Source organism: Pseudorasbora parva, chromosome 7 (genome assembly GCF_024679245.1).
Source record: "Pseudorasbora parva isolate DD20220531a chromosome 7, ASM2467924v1, whole genome shotgun sequence".
NCBI lineage: Eukaryota > Metazoa > Chordata > Actinopteri > Cypriniformes > Gobionidae > Pseudorasbora > Pseudorasbora parva.
The window spans coordinates 13,074,741-13,091,286 of NC_090178.1; the positions used below are offsets into that span (position 1 = coordinate 13,074,741).

At 38.9% G+C, this 16,546-nt stretch overlaps 1 protein-coding gene across 13 annotated transcripts in view; it reads right to left on the reverse strand.

Moving 5' to 3' along the window:
• Window positions 1–16,546, reverse strand: part of ptprub (protein tyrosine phosphatase receptor type Ub) — a 390,953-nt gene that overhangs the window by 359,716 nt on the left and 14,691 nt on the right. For 11 of the 13 annotated variants that reach the window (XM_067448179.1, XM_067448178.1, XM_067448177.1 and 8 more), the window contains exons 2-3: window positions 13,471–13,665; window positions 9,140–9,241 (exon numbers count right to left, since the gene is read on the reverse strand). The exons of 1 other annotated variant lie outside the window; for it this stretch is intronic. In XM_067448179.1, coding sequence (XP_067304280.1) covers window positions 9,140–9,241; window positions 13,471–13,665 — 297 coding nt within the window. Of the gene's footprint in view, window positions 1–9,139; window positions 9,242–13,442; window positions 13,666–16,546 lie in introns of those variants that run through there. One more of the 13 variants, XM_067448180.1, reaches the window with a different exon arrangement.

Sequence of the window (16,546 nt, forward strand, 5' to 3'; positions counted from 1 at the left end):
AAGTTAAATTTAAGAAAATGTCTGGTTTAATTATGTGTGGAAACAGCCCACAAAACAAGATCATGAACTAAAGATAAAATGCCTCTTTGAATCTTTTCGCATTAATATCAATTTGATCTTCCCTCTCGTTTTCCCTTTAGGCGATGGGTGTGGACATACAGTCCTTAGTCCCACCAGTGGCACACTGACCTCACTGAACTTCCCGGGAACCTATCCTAACCACACCCAGTGTGAGTGGAGCCTAAGGGTAGCAAAGGGCCAGACATTGCTCTTGACCTTTGGGGACTTTGACTTGGAGTGGAGCCAAGACTGCATATCTGGCTCTCTTACCATCACAGACACCAGTGGAGCCACTAGAGTGGGTATGACCCTCTTCACACAGACGTTATGGAATGACACAGAGTCTAGCACAGTGTTCTGTATGCAACAGCAGTAAGACAAAAAAATGTTTACTTCGTCATATGCTATGGATTTAAAATAAATAAATTAAAATATTTAAAATGATCAATTAAAAAAATATATATATAAATTAAATCTAATTTAATATAATATAATTACATATACATTTAATAATTGGTATTAAATACTCATCTAGGGTTTATTTTCCCATGTGTTATGGATGTCATCAAATTAAGTAAATTTTTAAAATGATTAATTAAATAAAATAAGTAAATAATATAATTGAATATAATAAAATAACTAATTATAAAATTAAATGATTCATTAAATTAATCAAAAATGTCTAGGATTTAATTTTTAAAATATGGATATCGTATCAATTTATTACATTAAATATTTAAAAATATAAATTTTAAAAATATTTTTTTTATATAATGTAATATAATAGTTGAATTAAATATACATTTAAAAAAAATTATATTAAATACCTGTCTAAGATTGAATTTCTTAGATGCTATATCATCTAAATTATATTTAATATCTAAAATGATAAATAATAATATTAATAATTTTTATTAAGTAATTAATATTAAATACCCATCTAGGATTTACTGTCATCGTATACATTCTATTAAATATTTAAAATTATTAAAAAAATATATATATAATATAATTAAATATGATTAAGTAAAATATAAATTAAATAACATTAAATACCATCTTGCCCACAAAATGCAACATTGAAAGAGATTTTACACTTTTTCACCACCTTTGACTATTGTAATTTTATAGGCACCTCATTTACAGTATGTTGTTATTGAGAAATTCCAGAGAGCCAACCTCATGTTGCTCTTTAGTGCCTCAAAGTCATGTGACCATAAGCATGACTCTAGTTTGCATTCTGAATTCCACTCTGCTGTAGCATGACAGTTTCGTGGTCACATAAGTCTGCATGAACATGTCAGCCTTTTATGGCAGTGAATCTGCGCATTGTGTTGCATTAGATCTGCTGGTTTATATTATGCGCTCTGTGTTTCACAGGTCCCCTGTGTGGGCAGTTGTCCACCACAAACAGGAATATATCTGTGAGTACTAATGAAGTAACAGTGCGTTTCATCTCCGGCACTCACCGTTCAGGACGGGGCTTTGTCATGTCCTATTCAACCAATCAGCACTCAGGTAATGACTCATGACCTGCAACACTACTTCCCGCCCCATCCCACATCACCTATAAACAGTACCCAAAAAACACATCCTTATCTATCAACAAAATATGAAGTAATTGCTACACTATGTGACAACATGGCTCTTTTTGCTGTAGTATATGATCAGAGTAAACACACCAAGGACTGTTTGTATAGCTTACTCAGTAAACAGCACTTCATCTGACTCTGGGAGTGGAAGTAGTTCCCATCCTAATCTCAACTACTGTTTACACTCGTTCCCAACATCATATGTAAACTGCTCTACCGGAGGTCGCACGCAGATCGCTAAATAAACATCCTTGCATGTATCAAGGTGGTAGACTACTCTAAAGTAATTTCTACAAGGATATTTTTTATAGTGGAGCCAAGGTTATGTGGCTATCACCAGACCAAGCTGAATTTAAGATTGAACATTGGTCTGGGGAGTCTGCTCTGTATTTTCTACTGCACAAGAGGCGTGATCAATGAGCATTAGTCAAATGACTTTGTATGCAATTGGATAGTCCTTCAACTAATCAGACCACAAGAGGCGTGATCAAAAGGCTTTGACCAATCGTTTTTCTATCCGTCATCTTGTTAAACCCGCCAATAGTGTGCCAGATGGATAAGACAGTCTGCGATTGGTTCCCACAAAAGTGTAATAGAAGCAGTAGAAATTAATTTGCAGACTGAGTTGCCGGGCAAAGTCAAATCACTGGCAGATCAGGCTGGGTTTACCCAGTCTAGGCCCAAGATCCAGTGTGTACACTCCTGGGCAAAAAAATGATCCAAGCCCAAAATGGTTAAACACTAAACATTTTATGATATATGTAGCCTACATTAAGGAAAACATTTTGTTTTTACACTGTGTTGTGCAGTTCTCTAACAAAAGGGTATTTCATGCTATTCTGTATCACATGTAGTCGCGCCATTTCCTCCTACGCTCCCGTTGTAGACGATGTGACTAAGGCAGCAATACATTATTTTAATACATTTTGAATTACATTTGGATTTTACTAGATGCATATAGCCTAAAACAATCAGCACAAATAACACTGTTGGATTTAGTCTTCATGACAATCTAGATACATAACGTATGAAAGGGAGTGAAAATGAAATTAATTCTTATAATCGTTCTTCACACATTTATTTTCTACAATCTAACTTCAGTTCACGATTTCACCATCTGTGTTGCCAATTCCCTTTGTCTCCAGAATGTGCATACGCACAGCTCAAATTTTGCTTAAAGGTCCCGTTCTTCGCGATTCCATCTTTCAAACTTTAGTTAGTGTGTAATGTTGCTGTTAGAGCATAAATAATACCTGTAAAATTATAAAGCTCAAAGTTCAATGCCAAGTGAGATATTTTATTTAACAGAAGTTCCCTTTCAAAGTCTACAGCGAACGGCTGGTTTGGACTACAGCATGAAGTGCAGGGATGTAATGACGTCACTAGAACCGTTTGTTGACTAACCCTCTGCCCACAAGAACACGCAAAATGGGGGGCGTGGTCTTGTTGCTCTCCCACGTGGAGAAGAGCGCGCATTCAGCGCTTGCATATCCCCGTTATGGTAAGAGGCGGGACCTTTCCGGGCAAAGTGCGCTAAGCTGCTGTCCAATCACAACACGGGAAGCGCTGGCCCAATCAGAACTCGTTACGTATTTCTGAAGGAGGGACTTCATAGAACAAGGAAATCATCAGGCCGTTTTTAGGACAGAGGAAACAGCGCTGTACAGATAAGTCAATTGTGTGAAAAATACTGGGGGGTTTTTACACGCGAAACATGAACTCATGATGTTATATTGGACACTGTAAACATAATCAAAGCTTCAAAAACACGTGAAGAATGGGACCTTTAAAGGTGCGATCATTCTCCCGTCAAGTTGGTTTTTTTATAGATCACAACCTTTGCGTGGGAACTGGCGTATGTATGTTTTCAGCCTTGTTTTGTGCGTATGCACGCTTTATAAACGAGACCCCAGGTTATTAGGAAATACACTATTTTAATGTCTTTTTAATCCTTTCCCTAACTAAACTAAATGACAGAGTTAGAGAACCTTCAAAGAACATGGGCTAAACGTGTTCTTTGTATGGAACCTTAACCCAAAGAACCGCTGAAGCACTGGGCTTAGCAGGTTATTTATACGGTAGCAGTGCTATTATAGCACCTAACCCCCCCCCCCCCCCCATATGAGAAATATGACAATAAAGGCTCTCCCACCATAGCGAAGCATCAGGGAAGAGGTGTCACTGTGTGGAGAGCCTTTTAGCTGCTGGGATTGGTGAGCTACTATGAAATGTCACATATTTATGCTTTTGAATGTAGGGTAATATTTGCCTAGATATCTAGACGCACCCTAGGGGCAGCAAATTTAATTTGCAGTCTAGCAACTCTTGGTAGACCTACGAGCAGGAAAAACCCAACTCTGGTCAGGCCAATCACATCGTGTATAGAGTTGGTGGCGGGCTTAACATAATGATGGCAGAGTTGTGGAGGTTCCATGTGCTTCTTGTAAACAAAGAAGCTGGTGAACAGCGGACTTTCGAATTGGCTGCGACTCTGGAAGACTTGGAGTTAAGCTTTTCTTTGAGAAAAGAACGGCACTGAAGTCATTCTTAAGAAGGGAAGATGTGTTCAGAGTTTTGCCGAATGGATATGGCGAAAGTTTAATCTATCAACTAGCTCCGCTTCACGTTGCTCTGGTTGGTTGAAGCACTATCCAATTGCGTGCAGAGGGAATTTGAAAGACAATGTTTATCCCGCCCCTTGGATTTGAGCCCTGCCAATGGTGAGTTCCCAAACCCAACATCTTGATGTGGGTCTGGCTTGTCAGGCTAGGAGAGTATTGCAGAGTGGCTTGCTTCCCACAAATGAAAGGTGTTATCTAAAGAGGAATAGATAGATATGTTATCTTTCAACAAGATAAGGCTCCTGCCCAAACTGCAAAGACAGTCAAGAAGTGGCTTGAGAACAAATCCATCAGGCCAGATTGGAACCCAGTAGTGAATATTTAGTCTCATATTAAACTCAAACGAAACGGGAGACATTTTTCAACCACTTATAAACAGTTTGAAGCCATTAACACTGAGTGGCACAACACTAACTCTTCTTTCTATAAAAAAAATGTCTGCAAGTTAAGGAACGCTTTTCTGTGCCAAGTAAGTTATTTAATCTACAGCATTTGTGCAATCCTTTCTAATTTCCTGACCAGTGATCTGTGATTAAAATGGTTAAGAACATTAAAAGTCCACTAAACATTTTGCTATTTGGCCCGTTTGCCCACGGGTATAGGCTATAGAGGACCTCAGCGAGCCGGCCCTGGATGTAGGGATTTTAAAAAGTGTGTTAGGGTGACTGACTGGAATGTAGCGCTCCTTCTTGGCTGAGTTTCAGAGTGTTTACTTTGTAAGCAGGGCAGCAGACTGCCGCTCCTGGCCTGAATAAGGAGAGGCCCCAGTGCTTGGGCACACTGAAGTAGATGGAATGCTGTATGCTCACTCCTGCTGCATAGACAAGCACAGCATGACAGCTTAACCATCACCTGACCACACAGTAGCAGCCACTCATGACAGTTTCTGACCAACTGGCATGAATCATTTTAGAATCGATTCTTAAAAGTTTTAAGTTAAGTTTTTAACTCTCAAACAGTGAGAGTTAAAATAGCCGCTGCATGTACAGAGATAGTGCTAACATCGGGTTATCCAGACAGTGCCATACGCTTGGAGGGCTTCTCCATAACTTGTTCGGACTGGGCTAAAAAGGGTGGGGGTGTGTGCTTTCTAGTGAAAAACTTGTGGTGCACTGACGTGGAAGTGATGTCCTACTGTAAAATTTTTAAATCTGTGAAAATAGGGAAGGCTGCTGGGCCTGATGGCATTACTCCACGAGTCTTAGGGACATGTTATAGCCAACTTGACTCCTGATATTTTTACCCTGTCACTCTCTTTGTGTGGTTCCGAATGTTTTTAAAAAAAAAAAACAATCATAACTGATGTGCCTAAGAAAATAAATGCCACCTGTATGAATAAGTTTAGACATCTAGCCTTGACTTCTGTGATTATAAAGTGTATTGAACATCTTGTAAAAGCATCAACAAAAGCATACCTGTCTCCACTGATCCATTTACTTTCGCTTATAGATCAAATAGAGCTGTGGATAATGTTGTATCCCTGGCTTTATATACTGTGCCACACTGATATGCATGTCAGAATGCTATTTGTTGAATATAGCAGTGCTTACACTACTATACAAACCTTCTATTTTAATACCCAAGCTGCTAGACCTGTGCCTTTGCAATTCCATCTGCAGGTGTATACAGGATTTTCTAACAGGCTGCCCCCAGAACGTTAGAATTGGCACTACATGCTCAGCCTCTATAGTGTTAAACTGTGGTAGGACTCATTGAAAGCAATAATGACACTGCCAATACATTTACATTTATGCATTTGGCACACGCTTTTATCCAAAGCGACGTACATTGCATTCAAGGTACACATTTTACATTATTGTCAATTCTTGCTTTCCCTGGGAATCGAACCCATGACCTTGGCGTTGCTAGTGCCACACTCTACTAGTTGAGCTACAGGAAATCCAATAGGGATGAGGTGAGTAATTTGACCATGTGGTGCCGCAGGAACAATCTGTCCCTCAATGTGGGGAAAACGAAGGAGGTCATTATATATTTCAGAAGGAACAAACCCACACATAGACCCATCTATATTTGTAACTCTCCAGTGGAAATTGTCAATATCTTTAAAGGGGGGGGTGAAATGCTGTTTCATGCATACTGAGCTTTTTACACTGTTAAAGACTTGGATTCCCATCCTAAACATAGACAAAGTTTCAAAAACTAATGTTGGACGTTTGATGGAGTATTTCTGTTTCAAAAATACTCCTTCCGTTTTCTCACAAGTTTCGGAGAGTTTTTTCGAGTATAGGTCGGCTTGACGTCGATAGAGCGGAAGGTCCTTGTATGGGCCGTACTACTCTATAGGTACTCAAGATTGACATGAGATTGACTGAAACTGAGTGTTCCCCCCCCCCCCCCCCCCTCTTAAGTTTTTAGGCATCCATCTGACAAAGGTGGTCAAAGCTAGACTGGGTAAACCCAGCCTAATCTGCCGGCGATTTGATTTCGCCTTGCAACTTAGTCTGGAAACCTGTACATTAAACGGTTAGTTCACCCAAAAATGAAATTGATGTCATTAATGACTCACCCTAATATCGTTCCACACTCGTAATACCTCCATTCATCTTCAGAACACAGTTTAAGATATTTTATATTTAGTCCGAGAGCGTATCTAAGTGTATGCACACTATACTGTCCAGAAAGCTAATAAAAACATCATCAATGTAGTCCATATGTGACATCAGTTAGTTAATTAGAATCTCTTGAAGCATCAAAAATACATTTTGGTCCAAAAATAACAAAAACTCTTCCGCGTTTGTTTTCAAACCTCAAATAAAGATTAAAACGGTTATGAATCAGCCTATTGATTCATAATTCGGATCGCCAATGTCACGTGATTTCAGCAGTGTGCCTAATATTCATTTCAGAACCGTGAATAGGAAGTTCAAAAGGATAGCATTTATTTGAACTTTTTTAAACCATGTGAAAAAAAATATTACTGAGCCCAAACTTTTAAATGTCATAGTTAGGGATGGGTACCGAAACCCGGTATTAAACGGGCCCCGGGGCTGAATTTTGAAAGACCGTTGTATCGATAAGCTCGGCCGTTATCGGTTCTGCTGTCGGTACTTTTGAAAATAAACGTGACGAGAGAGAGAGAGAGAGAGAGAGAGAGAGAGAGAGAGAGAGAGAGAGAGAGAGAGAGAGAGAGCGCAAAACGACAGCCGTAGGACAGACGGAGGACAGAACTAAACATTCAAACATAGCTTGGTTACACTTTACACTAGATTGTGATAATGTGATTTTATTTTAGATTTTGGCTTCTTTGGCAAAGATTTTGGCTTTAGATTTTGGCAAAGAATATAATTTTAATATTTATGTCTAGCTTAATTCCCTTTGCAGCAGTAGCCTATATACGCTGTTATTTCTCCCTATAACTCACACAGAATCAGCACGATCGGTGATTGTTGTAAAATACAGTCTAGCTACTGCTGGTAAATTGTGTGATGCGTTTAATAATAAAAAGAGCGATTAAAAGCACAAAAATGTCCGCAAGAGATTGTTCCCAAGTCGGCGCGCGCTCTGAAACTGCCGCTACGAGACGACCAAATCACACTTTCGGTTTCACACTCGCGTCTAAACGATCAAATGTACACAAACATCTATGTCAAAATGACCGACTTGGAGAGTCTCTTAAACACAGTTTGTGTCTAAAATGGACGTTGTTATTATGGATAGTTGAGAGAAAATGTAGTGCATCTGCCTATTATCAGTCGCCTATAGATCTGCACATCTGTCTTAAAGAGGCAGCAGTGTAAATAAACATGCTGATGATTTTTTGCGAATTAAACAACCAAATGCAAAGAGAAAATCCCTCACAGCTCTTGATTGAATAACTTCAGCTTTAATTAATTTATCCTATCTATGATAAACTATGCAGTGTTATTTTACATTTGATTACTAGAATTCTTCCTGTAATTAAAGCACTGTGTAGGCCTATATAATGTGTATCTTTGTTAATTGTGTGTGTGTGGGGGGTGTATATATATATATATATATATATATAATATATTTTATAGTAAATCTCAAAAAGTACCGATAAGAATACCGTTAAAGTACCGGACCGATAAGCAGTATCGTTAAGAGTAGTAATACCGTTAAAACCTTAACGATACCCATCCCTAGTCATAGTATATTTATCTACAATAGTAATTTTAAACATTTAAGCTTTTAAATGTATTAAAATCCTGACAAACATACATTCAGTCAGCCAAGTGTCTAAATTTTAGACTAATACTGCATTTAGACACTTTTTTTGTGTCTAATGTGCTTAGTTTTTTATGTCTAATGTGCTTAATTTTATGTTTTTTTAAAACGCACAGCTTTAAGAATGATTTCAATTATACATTAATATATTCAACATTAGCCAAAAATTGAGTGAATTTGAAATTGAAAGATGTAACTTTCCAGAAAAATATCCCTTGAAGTAAATGTTTGTCAAAAGTTCACACTTTGCTCCAGAGTTAACAGAACTGGTTGGTATCATCCTTCATTTTCTGTTGTTGATGTATACCCTAAGACAACTTGACTGCGCTATGCATCAAATACTGGTGTCTTCCCGAGAGTAAACACTGATACATCAGTTTCATAAGACAACATTTTGTCAAGTCAGCTTGGGAAACGTAGACAACACAAAGCCAGTGTATATGAGCACGTTCTGAATTGTAACTGTCAATGCTATTTCGATCCCATAGAGCTCATTTCATGTCTGCATCGAGGAACACATTCCTCCTCTCAGCAGATTAGGTAAGAAGAAATCCTCAACAATGACCTGACATTAAAGCAAAATAACTTTATCACTCTGAATAGTCCCACTCTTTCTTGTAGGTTACATTTTAATGTTTATTATCTGAATCCTGGACTCACTTGTGTTCCAGTGCATTCTGTCCTGCAGGCTGCAAAGGTGTTGCAGGCGAAATATGGGGCTGGCATGGACAAGGCTACCGTGATGTAAGCGGGGATTTTCATCTGTGTGCAATAGAGTGATTATTAGTCATAGCATTTGAATTTACTACCATATGTGGATTGTATTTTTAAAAGCTCACAACAGTCTTTTGATAAGAGGAGTGCTCATTTTGAATGATGTAATATTCTGATATATGTGTGTGTTCCTGTTTTCTAGACCTCTGTATTATGCAAAGCTGCAATCCATGCAGGGGTCATTTCAGACAGTTTGGGGGGCATGATCAACGTGTCTTTACAGAGGGGCATTACCTTGTATGAGTCGAACTTCGCTAATGGAGTACTGTCGAAAACGTGAGTATTGAATGATGTGCAAGTTATACTTACACCTTGTCGTGTGGATGTGGCATCACGCAAAAGCAAAGGTTTTAATTTACTGACTTTATGGGTTAGTTCACCCAAAAATGAAAGTTCTGTCATTAATTACTAACCCTAATGTCGTTCGACACCCGTAAGACCTCCGTTCTAGCCTAGAAATCTAGACGCAGCAAATCTAATCTGCCATAAGTGTCGTCTAGCAACTCGAAATAAACTTCTGAAATGTAAAAGCCAAACTCTGGTCGGGCCAATCACATCGTGTATAGAGTCGGTGGACAGGGCTTAACATAATGACCGCTGAGTTGCGCTTGCGGGCTACTAGTAAACTGGCGAACGGTGGTTTTTCGAATCAGCTTTGACTGCGACTCTGGAAGACTTGGAGTTAAGCTTTTCTCTGAGAAAAGAACAAAGAACGCCACTGAAGTCATTCTTAAAAAGGGAAGATTTGTTCGGAGTTTTGCCGACCGAATAGGGCGAAAGTTTAATCTGTCAACAAGCTCTGCTTCATCTTTGTTGCTCTGGTTGGTTGTAGCGCTATCCTATCGCGTGCAGAGAGAGTTTGAAAGACAACCGTTTATCCCGCCCCTCGGATTGAGCCCTGTCAAAGGTGAGTTTCCAGACCAAACATCTTGATGTGGGTCTGGCTTGTAAGGCTACCAAACTGATGAAATCATGTGACTTTGGCGATCCGAACCGCTGATCCGATACACTGATTCATAATGGTTCGAATCTTTGTTTTGAAATCGGCCCATCACTATACAAGTTTAGTTTTTTTTTGTGCACTAAAACTAATTCTCGTCGCTTCTTAAAATTATTGTAGAGCAACTGTAGATAGATGGGCTTTGTAACGATGTCTTTAGTGCCTTTTATGGGTCTTGAGAGAAGAAATGACATTGTGGCCAATGGAGGCCTTTCTGAGCCATCGGATTTCAACAAAAATATCTTCATTTGTGTTCCGAAGATGAACAAAGGCCTTACAGGTGTCGAACAGCATGAGCCAAGCCATGATTTGCCATTATTTCAATCCAGTGTGTAATGATGTACAACTCCGGACGAGTTTTCTTGTGTGCATCTGTTTTTAACGTGTCTTGACTGTCGTACAGTCTGACATTAATCACAACTGACATTAAACTGAGATCTAGCGAGGATCATATTTGTACAGTCTGACAAGCAATAATCGTAAAGGACTATTATAAATTGTAGTATGCACGCGACTTTCGGGGTTGTTTACACAATAACATTTTCAACTAAAAACAATGCTTTTTGGCTATTCATTTACATTACAGCTGTGTTTTGAGGGCCTGAAAATGCAAACTTTTAACTTTTAAAACAAACTATACTGTTATTCTCTAAACTACAAAAACTCAGGGATTTTATGCGCTGCGCATGGGTATTCACCAAACTATGGCATTGCATAATACAACATTTTTAATTGGTTTTGTGAATCCGTTTGAACAGTGAAAAAGTTTCTTCTTTTTTGTATATCGTTGTCACGTTAACGACGTACCCTTAGAAATGTGTTCCTCCAATAACCACTAAGATATACTGAGTATTATTCAGCAGGTCATTTGATTTCATCATGGTGGCCCCTATGAGATGATCCAAATTTTTTAAAAAAGTAAAAAAAATTAGGCTAAAGATATGATTTGCGTAAGTGTAATGTTTTTAAATTTTACAATGAAATTTTACACATTTTTTTTCACAGTGGTTCCTTGTCAGATAAACGGCTCGTCTTCCGCAGAGGTAAAAATTGTTATTTCCCTGTATGTTAGATATAATTTTTAAACATATATTATTTGAATTCATAGCAAATGTTGTTGTTTTTTTTTTAATACTTAATGAATTTTGTCTTTGCTCTGCATTCATGTATTTGTGATAATATTTATTTAACTGCAAAGTACATATAATTTTAAAATACAGGGAGTGCAGAATTATTAGGCAAATGAGTATTTTGACCACATCATCCTCGTTATGCATGTTGTCTTACTCCAAGCTGTATAGGCTGGAAAGCCTACTACCAATTAAGCATATTAGGTGATGTGCATCTCTGTAATGAGAAGGGGTGTGGTCTAATGACATCAACACCCTATATCAGGTGTGCATAATTATTAGGCAACTTCCTTTCCTTTGGCAAAATGGGTCAAAAGAAGGACTTGACAGGCTCAGAAAAGTCAAAAATAGTGAGATATATTGCAGAGGGATGCAGCAGTCTTAAAATAGCCAAGCTTCTGAAGCGTGATCATCAAACAATCAAGCGTTTCATTCAAAATAGTCAACAGGGTTGCAAGAAGCGTGTGGAAAAACCAAGGCGCAAATAACTGCCCGTGAACTGAGAAAAGTCAAGCGTGCAGCTGCCAAGATGCCACTTGCCACCAGTTTGGCCATATTTCAGAGCTGCAACATCACTGGAGTGCCCAAAAGCACAAGGTGTGCAATACTCAGAGACATGGCCAATGTAAGGAAGGCAGAAAGTCGACCACCACTGAACAAGACACACAAGCTAAAACGTCAAGACTGGGCCAAGAAATATCTCAAGACTGATTTTCTAAGGTTTTATGGACTGATGAAATGAGAGTGAGTCTTGATGGGCATGATGGATGGGCCCGTGGCTGGATTGGTAAAGGGCAGAGAGCTCCAGTCCGACTCAGACGCCAGCAAGGTGGAGGTGGAGTACTGGTTTGGGCTGGTATCAAAGATGAGCTTGTGGGGCCTTTTCGGGTTGAGGATGGAGTCAAGCTCAACTCCCAGTCCTACTGCCAGTTTCTGAAAGACACCTTCTTCAAGCAGTGGTACAGGAAGAAGTCTTCAAGAAAAACATGATTTTCATGCAGGACAAGGCTCCATCACACGCATCCAAGTACTCCACAGCATGGCTGGCAAGAAAGGGTATAAAAGAAGAAAATCTAATGATATGGCCTCCTTGTTCACCTGATCTGAACCCCATTGAGAACCTGTGGTCCATCATCAAATGTGCGATTTACAAGGAGGGAAAACAGTACACCTCTCTGAACATTGTCTGGGAGGCTGTGGTTGCTGCTGCACGCAATGTTGATGGTGAACAGATCAAAACACTGACAGAATCCATGGATGGCAGGCTTTTGAGTGTCCTTGCAAAGAAAGGTGGCTATATTGGTCACTGATTTGTTTTTGTTTGGTTTTTGAATGTCAGAAATGTATATTTGTGAATGTTGAGATGTTATATTGGTTTCACTGGTAAAAATAAATCATTGAAATGGGTATAAATTTGTTTTTTGTTAAGTTGCCTAATAATTATGCACAGTAATAGTCACCTGCACACACAGATATCCCCCTAAAATAGCTAAAACTAAAAACTAAAACTTCCAAAAATATTCAGCTTTGATATTAATGAGTTTGTGTTCATTGAGAACATGGTTGTTGTTCAATAATAAAATGAATCCTCAAAAATACAACTTGCCTAATAATTCTGCACTCCCTGTATACATTATTCTGGCTGCACTGTAATCATAAAACAACACTAAATATTTATGATTGCAATATTGTATAGTTTTCTTTTTATACATTATAAGCCATGACATGATTATGCTCAGAACCATCAAAGGGGCAGAAAAATCTAACATTTACTACTTTATTCTCAAATGTCAATTTTTTAAATTTCATTTTAAAATAGAGAGTTATTGGTTGAATTGGATCCTAATTCCACAAATAAGTCTGTGTGTGTGTGTGTGTGTGTGTGTGTGTGTGTGTGTGTGTGTGTGTGTTCAGGAATAAATTACAGTTTATCTAATACACAGTGCCACATGATACTTACACCTTAAACATGCTGTTAGTGCTGTTAGTTCATATTTGTAATTATACATTACTAGATGATAAACACTAACAACTGAAGACTAACAATTACAATGTATACCTGAGGAATGAGAAAGTGTAATCTTTACTTGTCTGAACAAGTTCTGCTCCCTTTCCATGTGTGTCCAGAGTGTGACAGAGAGCTAACGGTGGTGGCCTATAACACTTCTTCAGTGTGGGAGGAGGTGAACAGACTGGGTCAGAAGGTCTCCTGGTCTCCGGGACACGGCGGCTCACAGTGGGCTGCGAGCTCTGGGGACCAGCAACCGTGGATGGAGCTTGAGCTGTGGAACAGGAGCAGCGTCACAGGTCAGAGGTCAACCTCTAATCTTCGTGCAAACATCTGCTGTAATATTAGAGCAAAAGTGAATGTCCCAGAAGCACAAAAAGAAAAATGTTTTCATCTGCTTTCAGGCATCATAACAAAGGGCACGGCACATTACTACATTGAATCTTACTCTCTCATGTTTAGCAAAGACCGCAAAAACTGGAAAGTCTACAAAGCGTCATCGAGCAAAGAGAAGGTACATAATGCTGCACACACAAAAAAAAGTATTTTCACTTAGAATTCCCTAGTAAATTTCACAATTACAAAAGACCCTTCAAGTAACGTTGAATTAAACGTGAATTTCTGTAGTAGTAAACAGTGCTCCAGTAATCTTGTTAAAAATGTTTTACAGTCTGTAAAACAGTAAATCATCAGTAAACCAGTTTAAGTGTCAAACAGTCGCGGGCAGTGTTGGGGATAATTCATTACAAGTAACTTGAGTTACGTAATCAGATTACTTTTTCAAGTAACTAGTAAAGTAATAGCCTAGAAATCTAGACGCACCCCAGCGGCAGCAAATCTAATCTGCCGTGAGTGTCGTCAAGCAACTTTCAATACACTTCTGAGCTGTAATCGCCAAACTCTGGTCGGGCCAATCACATCGTGTATAGAGTCGGTGGGCGGGGCTTAACATAATGACGGCCGAGTTGCGTTTGCGTTCATCTAGTAAACACAGAAACTGGCGAACGGTGGTTTTTCGAATCAGCTTTGACCGCGACTCTAGAAGACTTGGAGTTAAGCTTTTCTCTGAGAAAAGATCAAAGAACGGCACTGAAGTCATTCTTAAGAAGGGAAGATGTGTTCTGAGCCGACCGGATACAGTGAAAGTTTCATCTTTCAACAAGCTCTGTTTCACCTTCGTTGCTCTGGTTGGTTGTAGCGATATCCTATTTCGTGCAGAGGGAGTTTGAAAGACAACCGTTTATCCCGCCCCTCAGATTGAGCCCTGTCTATGGTGAGTTTCCAGGCCAAACATCTTGATGTGGGTCTGGCTTGTCAGGCTAGTAAATTAATGCATTACTTTTAAAATTTACAACAAAATATCTGAGTTACTTTTGCAAATAAGTAATGCAAGTTACTTTATTTTCCCATTTATTGAGTGACCACTCTCTTGTCCCAATGCTGCGATAAATCGTAAGTGTGGAGTCGTTGTGTGTAAACATGTGAGCTGGCATTTACTAAATCTTGTTTGCACAAAAAAAATATTCAGTATACCTTAAAATTAATAAAATCGGTGGAGTGCAAAATCAGAATACTATGCAAACCTCCAATAGTTAAATATGTTAAAAAATCAAATATTGTTATGCACTCATCTCACTTAATTGACCAATGTTCTTGCTGCTGACCTTTAGGGAGTCAGATTTTTTAGTTTTTATTGGTGAAGTGTTACTTGAGGCTTATTATCTACTTTTGGTGTAAAAGCAGTGCCGTTTCTAGGCATAGGCAAACTAGGCGGTCGCCTAGGGCGCCAACAGCTGGGGGGCGCCAATGAGCCCCCGCCCCAACAAGATTTTTAGTTATTTCATATATATTTTATTATTAATATTTTGTACTTTTGCTATTTCAAGGCATTATGATTATTTGCGATTATTGGAGTGAAGTCGCCATGGTGATAGTGGCGCTGCTGTAATGAAATGAGATCATGTAGAGGGCGGCAGGGAACGACGTCATCCGTGGCGTTGTAACGCTTGTGTCCGAGTGAAAAATGCGGATAACTCACTTAATGTAACTGGAGTGGATGCAAACACGGAGGCGATTAACATAAAACAGATCGCACTTTATTCCCCGCTGAACTCATCACAAACTCCCTTTCCGTCCACAGCATTACTTAATAAAACAAAATAACTGACTGTTAGCAAAAGAAAACAGAAAATAATCACCACACATGGGAGCTCAAGACTCAGTGCGCACATACACAAAATGCAGACTTCGTTTGCAGAGAGCACACGCAACTCTTAAAGGGGCCACACTATATTTCTACTCGTTACAGCGTGCTGTAGTTTCATCATCATGAAAAGGTCAAAGCCATCAGGGGCTCAGTATCGTAAAAAGAAAAAAGAGGAAATATAAAAAAAGAATGCGAAATATACAGGTATGTTAGCCTACTTATTGGTTACTTGTTCTCTACTAAGCTGGTCGCTCTATCATAACGTTGAGCAAAACATTACACTGAATATTAGTACTGGACGGACCACACGCCATGCTCATTTCAGGTGCAGAACATTATAGCAGTTCATTTGAATATATATTTTTTTTACATCAGAGATAACTGTTTAGTGTAAATTGATCAAGTAGGCTAATACTGTCATAACCATGGGCCTTACTAGGCCCTTTTTATGAACTTATGCATCAGCCCCCCCCTATAAAAATATGTGATTAACCTTTAAAACATATGAAACTGGCGCGAGGCTTCGGCTACGGCTTCGTCCTGTCTTTTAGTCTTTGTGTCACTGTGTTCTTCAATCCGCAGCGGCGCCGAGTGACATGGTTTTCAAGCTATTGTTATCTAATTTTTTGGCCTTCAGAACATCTTAAAATACACATGTAGATCATAGAAATCAAAATTTTCTCGGGGGAGCATGCCCCCGAACATCTGTGGTCTCAGTGATAATAAACCTAGCTACATTATTTGATTAATGCATGTACAATATGCCCATGAAATAAGGAAGTCATATTTAAGTTGTAGTTTTAAAAAAAAAAGGGGGGGGGGGGGGGGTGCAACATATGAATCTCGCCTAGGGTGCCAGAAAGGCTAGAAACGGCCCTGTGTAAAAGTGTTTTTACATTTGCTCAAAAATATAACTTTTTGTTATATAAAAAAACAAGCCCAGCCCAGG